The sequence below is a fragment of the Phacochoerus africanus genome, chromosome 1 (assembly GCF_016906955.1).
Source record: "Phacochoerus africanus isolate WHEZ1 chromosome 1, ROS_Pafr_v1, whole genome shotgun sequence".
Taxonomy (NCBI): Eukaryota; Metazoa; Chordata; class Mammalia; order Artiodactyla; family Suidae; genus Phacochoerus; species Phacochoerus africanus.
In genome coordinates, this window is record NC_062544.1 from 74454715 (window position 1) to 74470235 (window position 15521).

A 15521-nucleotide genomic window follows, 5' to 3' on the forward strand; every position below is an offset into this window, starting at 1 on the left:
ACACTGCATGACTGTCCTGTGTCCTGCCCAGCGCAGTGGCCGGGTTGCATCAGTCTGGGTTGCATCAGGCTTGTGTTCCACTGTGGCCACCTGCCTGTCTCTGGGGCCTGGGTGCTAGTGTGAAAGGGTCCTCTTCAGGTGTGCTGAGTGATGACTGGATAGGGGCCTCGCACCCGCCCCAGATCCAGGTCCTGAACATCCCTGGAGTGGGGGCTGCGGTGTCTTGGGGATCTCCCGTTTGTTGTGGGTTGTGGCTGTGGTCTGCTGGTTAGGGGATGTTGACTTCTCTACCCCCAGCAAGGTCTCTGCATTTTCATCCCACACTGAGCCTAGAAAATTACATAGTTCCCACTCCCGGGTAAGAAAAAACTGTCCACAGACTCCCCTCTGCAAAGTCTATACTGTGTCACACTGCTTCCCATGACCTCCTGGCATCCTGCATTGTGACCACAACCTGTCTCTAAATAATTGTTCTGCAGCATTTAAGAATCCTCTTCCTTCCTGGCTGAGAGGACTACCACGTGTGTCTGTGAATTCTGTGAATGGGCAGATGGGGGTCACCCTTGGGCTTGGATCAGGCTGTGCCATCTGATATTTTCTGGCAGGTCCTAATCACATTGAGTTCTTCTGCTGAGACCTGTTCTATGCCTCCAAGGCATTCTTAGCAGCAGCCAAGCTGATCAACACTTATACTCAGACCTTAGGAATGCAGCAGGTTTCAACAGATGTTTAAGAAAATCTCTTATTATGTCTTTATGGACAGGATGGATTGATATGGATGGAGTGTTGCAGCAAATTGGATGTGCTATCATATTCCTAAAGTGCTGATTAATAAACCTAAATCACTGTGGGAGCAGCTTTGGGGGGCGGGTGGGGATCACAGAACTCCTGTAGGGATCGATGTCTGATCAGCAGTGTGGATGAGGACAGATGACATGCAGACATCAAATGTGTGGTTGTCATGATGATGGACCAGTGTGAGGGATGCCATCATAAAGGTCTGTAGCTTTGAATGATGGGCCACGTCCAACAAGGGCAAATGTGATGGGTATACTGAGATTCAAAAATTGCGTTAGAAAAGTAGAATCCTTGAGGGTTTTAACTGCTTATAAGTTCAAAACAAGCCAGCATGCTGGTAGAGCTGTTATTAAGAAAAAAAAAAAAAAAAAGGCTGTGCCCAATGAGTTAATGAGTTAAAAACCTACGCAAAATCCTACACCCACATTTTTAGAACAGCGTTATTTATAATTGCCAAAGTTGCAAGCAACCAAGATGTTTTTCAGTTGGTGAATGGATAAACAGTGATACATCATACCATGGAATGTTATTTGATAATAAAAAGAAATGAGCTGTCAAACCGTGAAAAGAGAAAGGAACTTAAATAAACACTGCTCAGTGAAAGGAGCCTGTCATAAAGGCTACATACTGAGTGATTCCAAATATATGGCATTCTGGAAAAGGCAAACCAGTAGAGACAGGAAAAAGATCAGTGGTCCCTAGGTTTATGGGGAGAGGAAGGCATGGATAAGTGGAGCCCAGGGGAATTTTAGGGCAGTGAAACTACTTGGCATGACACTGTAATGGTGGATACGTGACATTCTGCATTTGTCATGAATGTACAACAAGAGTGAACCCTACTGGAACTGTGGCCTTGGTTAATAACATATCAATGTCGACTCATCAGTTATAATAAATGTATCACACTGAAGCAAGATGTTAATTCTCAGGGACCCTGCATACAGGTGGGGGGATGGGGAGGAGATAGGTGGGAGGTCTCTGCAGAGTCTGCTCAGTTTTTCTGTAAACCTAACCCTGCTCTAAAAAATACATTTTATCTTTTGTTTTAGTTTTTTTTTTTAGTTTTATTGAAGTATAGTTCATTTACAAGGTTGTGATAATTTTGGCTGTACAACATAGTGATTCAGTTATACACATAGACACCTCCATGCTCTTTCTGTGATCTCATAGATCATCACAGAATACTGGGTAGAGTTCCCTGGGCTACACAGCAGGTCCCCGTTGGCCAATCATGCCATATACTTCAGTGCGCATAGGCCAATCCCAAACCCCCAGTCCATCCCTCCCCACCCACCTGTCCCCTTTGGTAACCGTAAGTTTTTCAAAGTTTCTGAGTCTGTTTCTGTTCTGAAAACAAGTTCATTTGTATCCTTTTCTTTCTTTCTTTCTTTCTTTTTTTTTTTTTAGATTCCACATGTAAGTGATCGCAGTCTATTAACTAAAAACAAAAACTGTACAAGTAGACCTGTGGAGTCCAGAAGAGAGGGATTTAAGGTCCCTCTTCTTGGTTCCCACTCTGTAGGGACCAGATGCCCAGTGGGAGCATTTACTCTGTTAAGAGTCCCCACCTGGATCCAGAGGAGGGATGGGATGCCTGGGAAGATAGGAAGGAACAAGGGATGTTTGTCCTGAAGAGGCACGAACATACGCCTCATATTTTGCAGCCTTGGTGGGGACACTGGTGTCTTTGAGGAGGGCTCCTGGCATCTCTTAAGTCAGTTCCGCACACCCTGAGCAGACACATCCTCGGAAATGGGTGGCAGCTCTCCCGTCTATTTTCATGGGATAACAGACAGAGGGAGAGGCTGTCTTCCTGACTTCCTGTGTCTGGGAGATGTTTAGCGGAGCAGTGAGAGAGCTGGATCAGAGCCAAGCTGTCTGGGTGCCTGGTTCCTGGGCAATTTTCTTTCTCTCTTTCTTTTTTTTTAAGGGCCTCTCCCACAGCATATGTAGGTTCCCAGGCTGGAGGTCGAATCCAAGCTACAGCTGCCAGCCTACACCACAGCCACAGCAATGCCAGATTTGAGCCGAGTCTGCTACCTACGCCACAGCTCATGGCAACACCGGGTCATTAGCCCACTGAGTGTCGCAAGGGGAACTCCCCTGGGCAATTTTCTTAACCTCTCCTTCTTCATCTGCAAAGAGGGGCTAATCGTAATGCCCTCATCATGGGACTGTTATAAGGATGAAATGAGTGAATACATACAAAGTACTTAGACCTGAGTTTTATTCACTGCAGTGTGGTTCCAGAGGGCAGAGCTAGCCCCTCAGGGCTGAGGGAGGCTAGTGTTTCAGGCGAGCTTTCTCACACGCCTCTTCTGGGCTCTTGCACGCTTGCTGTTCCCTCTTCTTATGCTGTTCCCACCCTGGAATGCCTTTGGCGCTGTCCACCTGGCAAAGTCTGACTTCTCCAGGGAGCCAAAGCTTCAAGGCCACCTTCTCCTGAGAGCTTTCTCCGTCTTGCATATGCAGGTGCCGGCCCTCCTGTCTGCTTCCACAGCATTTTGGAAAGTACTTGGGTTAAACATAGTTGTTTACTCGTCTACTTCCCGGCTTTGCTGGGGTTTCGTCATCGGTGACTCCCTGCACCTCTAGCCCAGAGTCTGATAGTCACTGGTTACGGAATGATCATAGCATTTCTCCTTCCCCCAGTAATGAAAGGATCCTGTAGGAAACTGGGTGCCGAAGGCATACTGGGCTTCCTGACCTGAGGTGGATTTCGGTGGGGGTGGCTGGTTCTCCCTGACTGAAGTGGGTTGGGTGAAAGTGCAGTCTTACTCTGGGTGGTGCTATGGCATCATGGCATCAGCATCATGGCCAGCAGACAGGGTTTGTTTGTTTGCTCTCTTTTTTTTTTTTTTTTTTTTGATGTCCTATAAGTCAGTTTTCATATAAATGAAAGATTGGTTTGAAAACAACTTTAACTCCCCTCCCCCTTTTTTTTTGGACATGCCTGAGGTACGAAGAAGTTCCTAGGCCAGGGATCAAACTTGCACCATAGCAGCAACTGGAGCCACAGCAGTGACCTTAGCCACTAGGTCATCAGGGAACTCCCAACTTTTTAAAGAATAAATTGTGATTAAGGTTATAACCCTCATTTTTCTTTGAGCTTTCAATTTTAGCGAACATGACTTTTTTTGTTTATAAATCCAACACATTTTCAAGAGAGGCGTTGATTTCATTAAAAAGTTTTGTTTTACTCCTTTCAACAAATTAAACTGTACTTGTACATTTTATATTTTCCCTGTGCCTTTAATGTACTTTATCATCAAAGGTTAATAAGCTTATACCGAAGGCGCTCAGGAACCAACCCGATTAAGCTCCCACCAGCCAAGGTGGGCCACTTGAGGTCAGTAGGGGAGAGACGGCCGGCCATGGGCTAGAGCCCATCATTCATAATAACACTGAAAAAAGGAATGAGGAAACCAACTTCTTTACTGCCGGAGGATACTTCTCAAGATGAAAGCTGGTAAATAAAGGGAAAGAATCAGATATTGATCCTGCCTTTCCCATGAGATCCATCTCTCACAGCAATGAAACACTGATGAAGGGAAGTGTCTTGTTATAGAAGTGGTCCAGATGATACCAAAGCAAGAATGAAGGGCTCATACCCCATGTCGCCCCTGAGGAATTCATAACCAGGCAGTCATCATGCATGGCTGCTAATATCACAAAAATAGATACCAGAGAGTGTGTGTCTCCTGATGGGAACACACACCTCCACCTTTCATGTATTTTACAGGAAAAAAAAAAATTGAACCTAAATCTGGTCAAGGCTCTAAATGAAACTACCCATTTTTACAGTCTGCGAAGGGATAAAGGAAAATGTTAAACTAAACCACAAGGATACAGTGAATGACTCTCAGACTGTGGAAAAGTTCACTGGACAAAATATGAGTCTATTTCTTCCACAAAAATTTCCAGCAAGAAAAATAAAATTAAAGGGAAAGAGAGAGAGGGAGGGACATGGGGGGTGAGCGGGAACCCTGTAAATTACAGGAAACTTAAAACTCACATCCATCAATTTCAGTGTGTCACTTTTTCAGATTCTGTTTCAGTTTGTGTGTGTGTGTGTGTGTGCGCATGTGCAAAAGATGACTGGGAAAATATTAATGCTGACAGGTATCTGATGACATTAAGAAATTATAGCAATTTTATTATGTATGAGAGTGATATTGTTAGGTTAAACAGTCCTATTTTGTTTTTGAAGGTAAATGACAATATTTGCAAGTTAAATTATGTGTTTTTGGGGATTTGCCTCAAATAATTTGGGTACACATGTGGTGGGGGGAGCTTAGCAGATGAGTATAGAGAAGAAACAAGACTGGCCATGAATGGGGTTTATTATACTTCGGTTTCTCTTTTTGTTTATGTTTGAAAGTATCCAAATTTGAAGTTTAAAAAAAAAATGACTTTAACAACCAAGCTTACCCAAATATCAGTTAATTCCCATAAAATAAACAAACTCATAGATGTTCCTAAGATTTTAATTTCAAATCATGAGTGCAAACTATACTACATATTTTAAATTCAAACGAGACAAATCATCTTAGTATAAATAATTAAAATACTAAATATGTGCAGGATTTTCTAAATACAAATTATTAATGTTAGGATTTTCATTCATCAAACATTTCTATACTTAATTCTGGGCTGCAAAGACACTAATCTACCAAGAAACAAGCAACTCCATACAATTTTGGCATTTCCATACAAACTTAAATAGTTATTAAGTTTGCCTTCTCATCTGGCTGAGGATCGTTAATAACCAAATAGACCTTTGCCCAGGACACACAGGGGGCATCCCCAGTGCTCTTTGGAGTTGCTGTGGCAATGCTCTCTAAATCAGGTCTTCTGGCAGCCAGGGAGGTGGGTCAAAGTCCTGTCATTACCTAATTTTTCTATTCCTGGAATATTGTAATTTCCACTAAAAGAATAAGTAATGACCTTCACTGTTTCAGTTGTTTTTGCATTTCTTTGGTTTTTAAAAAATACTCAGATGATCTTCTAAGGCAATAGAAAGGAAAATAAAAATAAACAAATGTGACCTAATCAAACTATACTAGCTTTTGCACAACGAAGGAGAGCTTAAACTAAATGAAAAGACAGCCTACAGAATGGGAGAAAATATTTGCAAATGATGCAACTGACAAGGGCTTAATTTCTGAAATATACAAACAGCTCCTACAACTCAACAACAAAATAACAAACAAACCAGTCAAAAAAAATGGGCAGATGACCTAAATAGATGTTTCTCCAAAGAAGAAAAACAAATGGCCAATAGGTGCGTGAAAAAAAAATGATCAACCCCACTAATTATTAGAGAAATGTAAATCAGAACTATACCAGTCAGTAGTGTCACTTCATATCAGTCAGAATGACCATAATTAAAAAGTCTACAAATAAAAAATGCTGGAGAGGGTGTGGAGAAAAGGAACCCACCCCCCACACTGTTGGTGGGAATGTAAGTTGGTACAACCACTATGGAAAATGGTATGGAGGTTCCCAAAATACTAAGGATCGTGTTACCATATGATCTAGCAATCCAACTCCTGGGCATATATCCAGACAAAACTATAATTCAAAAATATACATGCACCCCTATGTTCATAGCAGCACTATTTACAATAATCAAGACATGGAAACAACCTAAATGTTCGTCAGTGGATGAATGGGTACATAATAAGATGTGGTACATAATACAATGGAATACTATTAAGCCATAAAAAGAATAAAATAATGCCATTTACAGCAATATGGATGGACCTGAAGATTATCATACTAAGTGAAGTAAGCCAGAAAGAGAAAGACAAATACCATATGATATTATATGTGGAATATAAAATATGATACAAGTGAATTTATCTGCAAAACAGAAATAGTCTCACAGACAAGGAGTAGAGACTTGTGGTTGCCAAGAGGAGGGGGTTGGGAGAGGAATGGAGTGGGAGGTTGAGGTTAGCAGGTGTAAGCTATAATACATGGAAGGAATAATTAATAAGAACCTACTGTATAGCATAGAGAATGTATTCAATGTCCAGTGATAAACCATAATGGAAAGGAATATTTTAAACGAGTGTATATATATGTGTGTATGTGTATGTAACTGAATCACTTTGCTGTACAGCAGAAATGAACACAATATAGCCAATCAACTATACTTCAATTAAAAAAAAAGAATAAGAAACTTAAATGTCTTCCCAGCTAGCTCTGAAGACCTTTAACCTTGAGGGAACTCTCTCTCCTAGTGCTTTGCCTGATTCTGCAAAGGCCATTCTAATGAAACAGACCAATCGAACATTTGCAGTTTCCTTCTGATGTAGTATGTCACACTGTGAATTACAACTCATTTGTGGAGTCACTTTAGTGAGTCACAGTCAGCATATAAAATTATAATAGAATTGCACAGAAAGTATCAGAAGGCATCATACATCGTAAGGATAAATAATATTTTTGAAACTTTGGTTTCATTGACATGTTTTTTTTCATAAGTTACTTTTTAACTAAAAAAATCACAGTAATATGATTCCATGCTCTATAATCACAAACTAGTAACTTTGATATAACTATAAGCTGAGAATATACTTACACCTGACTTTCAGGGCAAGTTTTGTAGGATTTTACCCATACATGTCCATAGAATGAACCACAATTTAGAAGACAGATGTGAAAGAAAGGTGGTATACAAGTGACCTTGGCTATTTGCTTGTATTTAGAGGTACATGGATTTTTTACTGTGGGTCACTATAAAAAATTTTGGAAACTGCCACTTCATGAGCCTTCTCTCTGTTGCCAGTGATGTTAAGTTCAAACTCCCTACATATTCTTCAGGGCCTGCCAAAGTCTGCCCCCAGCCTGGCATCTCAATCTCTTCTCTCTGCCAGTCTCCCAACTCTTTCTTTTATCTTATTCCTTCTGCTGGGGCCACCCCAGGGCACTTGGCACACATACTCCAGGCATACCTCACCCTTGCCTGACTCTTTTCTTCCATGCATGTTTTATCCTCCAGTTGGAACGGCTTCTGTTTTCTTCTCAATGGTATCCATCCTCCCAGATCAAGTTCAATGCCCCTTCTTTAAATCTTCCCTGATTTGGAGTTAATCATTTCTCTTTGTTCTTTATTCATGTTCCATTATAGCACCTAAGATTCATTGCCTTGGACTTTGTTAGCTCAGCCTTTGTGCATCTCTCTGATGAGGAAGTAGGTTCCTTAAAGCCTGTAGTCATGTGTTCTGTGCTTCTCTATATAGCCCACAGTGCCCTGCAGCTAGTATTAGATGACATGTCTGTCGGAGTTCCCATCATGGCTCGGTGGTATCAAACCTGACTAGTGTCCATGGGGACACAGGTTCGATCCTTGCCCTTACTCAGGAGGTTAAGATCTGGAGTAGCTGCGAGCTGGGGTGTAGGTCACAGACTCGGCTCAGGTCCCGTGTTGCTATGGCTGTGGTGTAGGCCCACAGCTGCCACTCTGATTCAGCCCCTAGTCTGGGAACTTCCATATGCCACGGGTGCAGCCCTAAAAAGAAAATAATAATAATAATAATGTGTCTGTTAAATTAATTTTTCTGAGTTCTGATTATGCCAAAGTTAATTGGCAACTTAACCAACTAACTTGTGTAAAATGGGCTTCAACTTCTGTGTGAAGGCTTAGAGCTCCTTGTGCTTCTCTGCCATCCCATTCCTTTCTAAGCCGAATTGAAAAACAAAAAGTACTGTAGGGTTTGTGTGCTGTTCATGATAAAGAATTCATTGTTGCCCTCTGGAAAGGAGGTGGGCAGATAGACAAAAGGACAGTGATCTTAAAGAGAAAGAGTTAGCAAATTGGATCCCTAATAACTGCTATTTTTAAGAAATTGGGGGGAGGGGGTAGGAGTTAGAGAAATGAACATGGCATAAAAGAAAACCGTGAGGCAGAGGTCAGCATGTCCAGGGCATCTGTGTTAGCTACTCCATGTGTGAGCAGCTCCGCCTTTTTATTTTCGCCCATCCTGATACTTTTTCAGGTCAGCTCTGTTCTGTTAGCAGAGTGATATTTGTGCCATACCCAGGATAGCAAATCCTCAGCCCAAATTGGAGGTTGGAGCAGAAAGCTCAGCACAAAAGTTCACATGGCTCAAGTGCTTTTATTTTGCTATCTTTGATGCCTAAGTAACTTTCATGTGGCCACGTTGAGGTGCCTTTGAAAAGTGAACTCATTATTGAATGTATTTTTTTGTTTCTGTGGCAGAAAGTAAACCTAATTTAAAAAAAAAAAAAGGTAAAAATCAGTTCTCATCTTGACTCAGCGTAAACGAATCCTACTAGGAACCATGAGGTTGTGCATTCCACCCCTGTCCTCTCTCAGTGGGCTAAGGATCCAGCATTGCTGCAAGCTGTTTTGTAGGTTGCAGACATGCCTCAGATCTGGTGTTGCTGTGGCTCTGGCGTAGGCCGGCAGCAACTCCTCTGATTAGACCCCTAGCCTGGGAACCTCCACATGCCACAGGTGCGGCCCTAAAAAGACAAAAAAAAAAAGGAAAAATCAGGAGTTGCCATTCCAGTTCAGCGGGTTAAGAACCCCACTAGTATCCATGAGGATGAAGGTTCAATCCCTGGCCTTGCTCAACGGGTTAAGAATACCGCTTTGCCATAAGCTGGGGAGTAGAACAGCTGCTGCAGTTCTAGCCTGGGAACTTCCATATACTGCAGGTGCAGCAGTAAAAAGACAAAAACAAATAAATAAAGGTAAAAAATCCTCAAGTTGAAATGATGATTTGTCTGTTTTTGCTGTGTAGGTTCCTTGCCCTGACTCCGTGGAGAGTGTATCACCTGATTTCCGTCATAATACTTGGGCGTGTTATTATGCAAATAATAAAGGATATGGTTTTGTCTAGAACAAGAGGTAAGAAAACTTGGAATTCATTTTTATGGTATTTAATTTTCTAGGCTTTGAATGTCTGATCTTTGTTTAGGCATATTAACCTAGTGGTCCTTTGAAAAGGAAAAAATAACAGATTATGTAGGCATTGACTTTGCTACTTGGTGTGTTTGTTAAGTATTAAATTGAAATTTATTAAATTTATTTAATATTTATTATTTCTTTAACTGACATTTTCCTTAGTCATAGCTACTGTTGCTGGAAAAAAGGTTTGTGTATGCTGATTTCTCTTTTGGCTCTAAGTGCTGTTATTTTAAATGCCAATTTGATATTTAAGTAGGCTGCAGTGAGGATAACAGTTAAATATTTATTACATCCCACATGATGAAACCGGGCCATTGGAAAATGGACTAGTTTATATAAGTTTTGTTTTTCTCTGCCTCAATGGAAAAAAACAATGAATGCAGGGTTTAAAAATAGTTAAGTAATGATTAAATACATTTTTTAACTGAATGGAAAAATAAATTCACATTAAGCATCAAATTAAAAGTGAGAACGTGAATTATTTTTAAAATTTGTTTTAGGTATTTTCTGAGTAACTTAACTGTATTATAAATCTGACTCAAGCTTTTCCAGACTTCTTCTACCAGGGGTTGAGCTCGTTTCATGGATGGGCAAAAATCCCTGCTTGGAATAGTTGAGCCCCATGAACTTCAGTGGGATAAGACTGATTTGATCAGAAATAGCTAAGAGGAGGTTCCAGTGAGGCAGTTGATTTCACTAAATGTAACCCCAAATGGAGAGATGGTTTCAGATGTGGTTCCTACAGACAGATGCATATATGAACTGTCCAGAGTCCTGGCCTTGGTGGGGGTACTGGGGCAGCTTGTGGGAGACACCCTTTCTTCCCCAGTGCCAGCCCTGGGACCAGGGATATAGGCTGATAGGAGTGTACCATCCTCTGTTAGGGATGTACCATCATATGTTAGAGATGTGCTGTCATAGTGTTCTATGGTGTGAAGTCCGGTGTTTAAGTTGTTGTGGTTCTTAAACTAACTCATGTGTGAACTATTTAGGAAGATTGTTTTCCATGGGTGTATCTCAGGGTTTGAAGGTGATTCCTTCATTCACTGTTCTGGCAAGGTGAACAGATTTGGTTTAACCCCGTTCTTGCTTTTTTCCTTGAATCTATAAATTTAGGTTATATTCTTAAACACACCCTTCCTTCTCTCCTTCTCTTCCTCCACACCCACCTCTTTTCTGTTTCAGAGGACACCTACCTTCTAACCCTAACAGGCACCTGGCCTGATACTTCCTGTTTACCTCAGATATATTAATTACATCTGTATTAATTAGAGGTGAGGCATCTCCGTGCTGTAGGGCTTTGGGCTGGGGTTGATGGGATCAACACACAGTGATACCCATATTTCTGACTTGATTTATACCTGATCGAGAAATGCCTGTTTCAAATAGACTTGGTAATGCTTTCACCCTCTAGGGAGCTCCCTCAGGGGAATCTGAGAAGAAACAGCCACTTTCATATTTTACTAGCAGCCCCTCTAGCTCAGTGGAGCAAGTTGACTCATAAAGCAAGCTGAGCATCTAAGTATTTTCACTGGTGTACAGATTTGGTGGCAGTCTGGGCACAAATGATCAAGAAGAGACAAGTGGAAAAGGCCAAGGATGAAGTGGAAAGACCTGGTAACTCTTCTTTCCTTACCGTTTCCTACACTGACTCATCCATCACCTGGACGTTCTTGTAAATGTGAACCTTTCATATTCGTAAGTTGCAGGAAATATGTCCATTGCCAAGATTCCATCCTTTAAAAAATTAAGGTGGTGGGGTGGGAAGAATGCTAGCCTTCTACAGCTAGTTCACTCCATCTCTTAGCTATGGACAGGTCCCATCATAGACTGTATGGGTTTCCTGTGGTTCCAGTAACAAATCACCACCAGTTTGGTCACTCACTACAGCAGAAGTTAATCCTCTTAGGGTCTAAAAGTGGTATCCCTGGGCCAAAAGCCAGGTGTCAGCAGGGCTGTGCTCACTCCAGAGTCTCTAGGGAAGGGTTCCCTGCAGGTCCCAGCTTCTGCCAGTTGCTGGTGTCCTTGGCTTGAAGGACATCACTCCAGTCACTCCCTCAGGTTCCCTCACCTCCTTCTCTGCCTGAATCAAGTCTCCCTCCGCTTCCCTCTTACATTGGCCCTTGTGATTCCATTTGGGCCCCACCTGGATGATCTAGAACTATATTCCCATCTCATGAGCTGTAACTTCATCACATTGGGTAAATCCCCCTTTCCCTATAAAGTAACATTTTTCAGGTTTTAAGGATTAAGACCTGTTATCTTAAGACCTGTTATCCAGCCCACGACATAATCTGAACCTCTTTATCGTGTGAGATGGGAAAGTTGTCCTCATATTATAGGGTTGCAAAAGGGTCACACTAGAATGAATGTAAAACAGAAGTGCCTCAGACCCAGTCACAGCTCCACCTCATGATAGAACAACATGTTGTTGTCATTTAAAAAAATATTTATTTATTTATTTATTTGCTTTTTTTTTTTTTTTTTTAAAGGCCACACCTGCAGCATATGGAAGTTCCCAGGCTAAGGGTCAAATCGGAGCTACAGCCGCTGGCCTATGCTGCAGCAACAGTAACTCCAGATCCGAGCTGCCCCTGTGACCTACACCACAGCTCATGGCAATGCTGGATCCTTAACCCACTGAGAGAGGCCAGGGATGGAACCTGCATCCTCATGGATACTAATCGGGGTTCGTTACCTCTGAGCCACAATGGGAACTCCTGTTGTTAAGTATTTAATTGTATACCTCCTCTCCATTATGTCTTTAATATCGACTTAGATACTTAATATGAAATAGGTGAGCAAAAGCATTGACTTAGAAGTTCCTGTAGTGGCTCAGTGGGTTAAGAACCTTACTAGTATCCATGAGGATTCGGATTCAACCACTGGCCTCACTCAGTAGGTTAAGTGTCCAGTGTTGCCCTGAGCTATGGTGAAGGTCACAGATGAAGCTCAATTTTGACTTTGCTGTGGCTGTGGTGTAGGATGGCACCTGCAGTTCCAAATTGACCCCTAGCCTGGGAACTTCCATATGCTGCAGGTGGGGACCTAAAAGCAAAAAAGCAAAAAAAAAAAAAGAGTGTGCACTTAATCGTTGTGAAACCCAGGTAACCCCGTGTTGCTGGCTTATGAGTCACCAGCATAAACAACCTGGATCTGTGACAGATTCCTCTTGCATGCTCTCACTGTGTACTTGAGTGTGGGCTCCCAGATTAAGCCCTTCCTTTGGGCTCTGGGGATGTTTCCTCAGTGTGGGAAACTCCTCCCACACTTTCAACTTGTCCTTGACTAACTTCTCCTTCTCTCTCTTTGCCAAAGAACCAGGAATTTCTGCTCCAGTGCTGTTTGAGATGCTCTTGAACTACTGCCCTAGGCAGTGGAGGTCCCCACACGCCACCTGTGGAGCATTGCCAACCACTGTCCCTTTGTGTCTTTCCTGCTGCTAGATCTACACTTTCCATTTGATGCTATGTTCTGGTTGCACTTGAACATGGACTCACTTAGACTTGTGGCCTATCAATTCTAGGCCTTTGTGCACTCTCTGTTCTCTGTCATTTCAACTTGTACCCTGATGGCTTGTGTGACAGCCTGGATTCAGTCCCATATATGTATATGTATATGTATATGTATATGTATATGTATATGTATATGTATATGTATATGTGTATGTATATATATATGTGTATGTTTGTGTATAATATATATATGTATATATGCACATTTTAATTTTTTTGGTGACCCTGCAGCAAATGGAGTTCCTGGGTCAAGGATCAGATCCAAGCCAAAATATCACAGCTGTGGCAATGTTGGATACTTTAACCCATTGTGCTGGGCTGGGGATTGAACCTGCGTCCTGGCACTACAGAGGTGCCACTGATCCTGTTGCACTACAGTGGGAACATCTCAGTCCCCTATAGAATGGCCTCATCTTTGACCTTAGACTTTACAAGTACTGTCTCCAAGCCCTGCCAAGGCTGGAAATCAGTTCTCAGTGCTCCCTTCTGTTCAGCAGCCCCACTGCAGCCCAGCTCCCCTCTCCCTTTGAACCAGCTCTTTGTCCCCAGTTTAAGAGTTCTTACCACTTCATTGTCCTCAGCCCTCAGCCCCAGCCTCAGCCATGTTCAGTGATTGTGGTGCTGCTGTCCTCACCACTCTAACTCCCTCAATGAGCACCCATATTCATTCCTCCCTTTTTATTATGATTAACACACGGTATTATATGTTTCAGGTATACAACATAGTGACTCATTATTTTGTACATTATGAAATGACCAGTGTAGTAAGACCAGTTACCACCCAGCACCCTACAAAGTTGCTACAATATTATTGATTATGTTCTCTTTGTGTACATTACATCCCCAGTGACTTATCTTGTAACTGAGAGTTCACATCTCTTAATCCTCTTCACCTGTTTTTACCTGCTCCCAGCCTCCCCTCGCCTCTGGCAACCACGTTTGTTCTCTGCATCTATGAGACTGTTTCTATTTTGTTTTATTTCTCCATTTGCTTTGTTTTTTTTAAATTCCACATATAAGTGAAATCACATGGTATTTGTTTTTCTGTCTGATTTATTTCACTTAGCATATCCATGTTGCCACAAATGGCAAGATTTCGTTCTTTTTAAGGCTGCATAATATTCCATTATATATATGTATATATACACACCACATCTTCTTTATTCATTCATCTATGGATGGGCACTTAGATGGCTTTCATATCTTACTTACTGTATTATTTTTTCCAGTTTTAATAAGAAAACAAACCATAATGTTAGCTACTTTCTCCACTCTCAGCTTCAGTGTTATCAGAGAAATGTCCTATAACAAGGTGAGCTGCTGCTGCTAGAGTTTAATCTATCCAGCTTTCCAACTTTATTTGGCATGTCACCAGTGCTTATAATTTCTTAGGTTCTTTTGAGTTATTTGCTTTGTTTTGATATGCCATCTAATGCCAAAATATTTGAGGCAGCTTATAAGGAACATGAAAAGTAAGACTGTTTAAAAGAGGACTAGTAGAAGGAGTCCAACTTGATGACCATAATTGGGACATATTTACCCCTGTGCTTACTGGCAGCCAAAGCAAAAAGGGAAACCAGATCAATCGAGCAATTCTAATAATGTGATTAAAGGAGACAAGCAGTTTTTCCTGGGGCTAAATTTTAAGAAGAATGTATCACATAAATCTTTGAGAGGGGTTACTGAAGAATGAAAGTGACAGCATATTTGGCATTTGTTTGATGGAAAAGGCAGCAACCACCCTATGGCTGTTTCTTTGACTGAACTTCATAAGAGCTGGTAACTGGGAGTATAGTGTCAAGACATAGTCCAATGAAGAAAGTCATTGGAGAATTAGCTGAATAACCGAGATCTAGGGATATATATATCCTTTACGTATATGTTATAAATAATATATATTAGTATATATATAATATATATATAACATTTAAGCCTAGTTATAAACTCAAAACACCTAAAGAATGAATAGATAAAAATCTCCTTTCTCAAAAAGCAGCTGTTTCAGTTCCCCTTTGTCATTTCAAAGCTCACCATAAATACCACCTCCATGATTGGTGCTTTCATGACTAGCACATTTTTTTTTTCCTCCCCAGACTGCCATAGTTTATGTTTCTTGTAGAGTTCCTATACCACCTACCTTGGGGCCTTTACATTTACCGGAGCACAGATTCTCTCTGCCTCATGGGACAGACAGTACAGTACCCAAGGCAGGGCCACGTGTTATTTGGTTCTTTCTCCCGTGGTACCTGTCCTAGTGTTTCGCA

General features: G+C 41.6%; 1 protein-coding gene across 1 annotated transcript in view; it reads left to right on the forward strand.

Moving 5' to 3' along the window:
• Positions 1-15521, forward strand: part of RETREG1 (reticulophagy regulator 1) — a 151929-nt gene that overhangs the window by 33284 nt on the left and 103124 nt on the right. The window contains exon 2 of the mRNA XM_047767799.1: positions 9576-9682. Within this exon, the coding sequence (XP_047623755.1) occupies positions 9576-9682 (107 nt within the window). The remainder of the gene's footprint in view (positions 1-9575; positions 9683-15521) is intronic.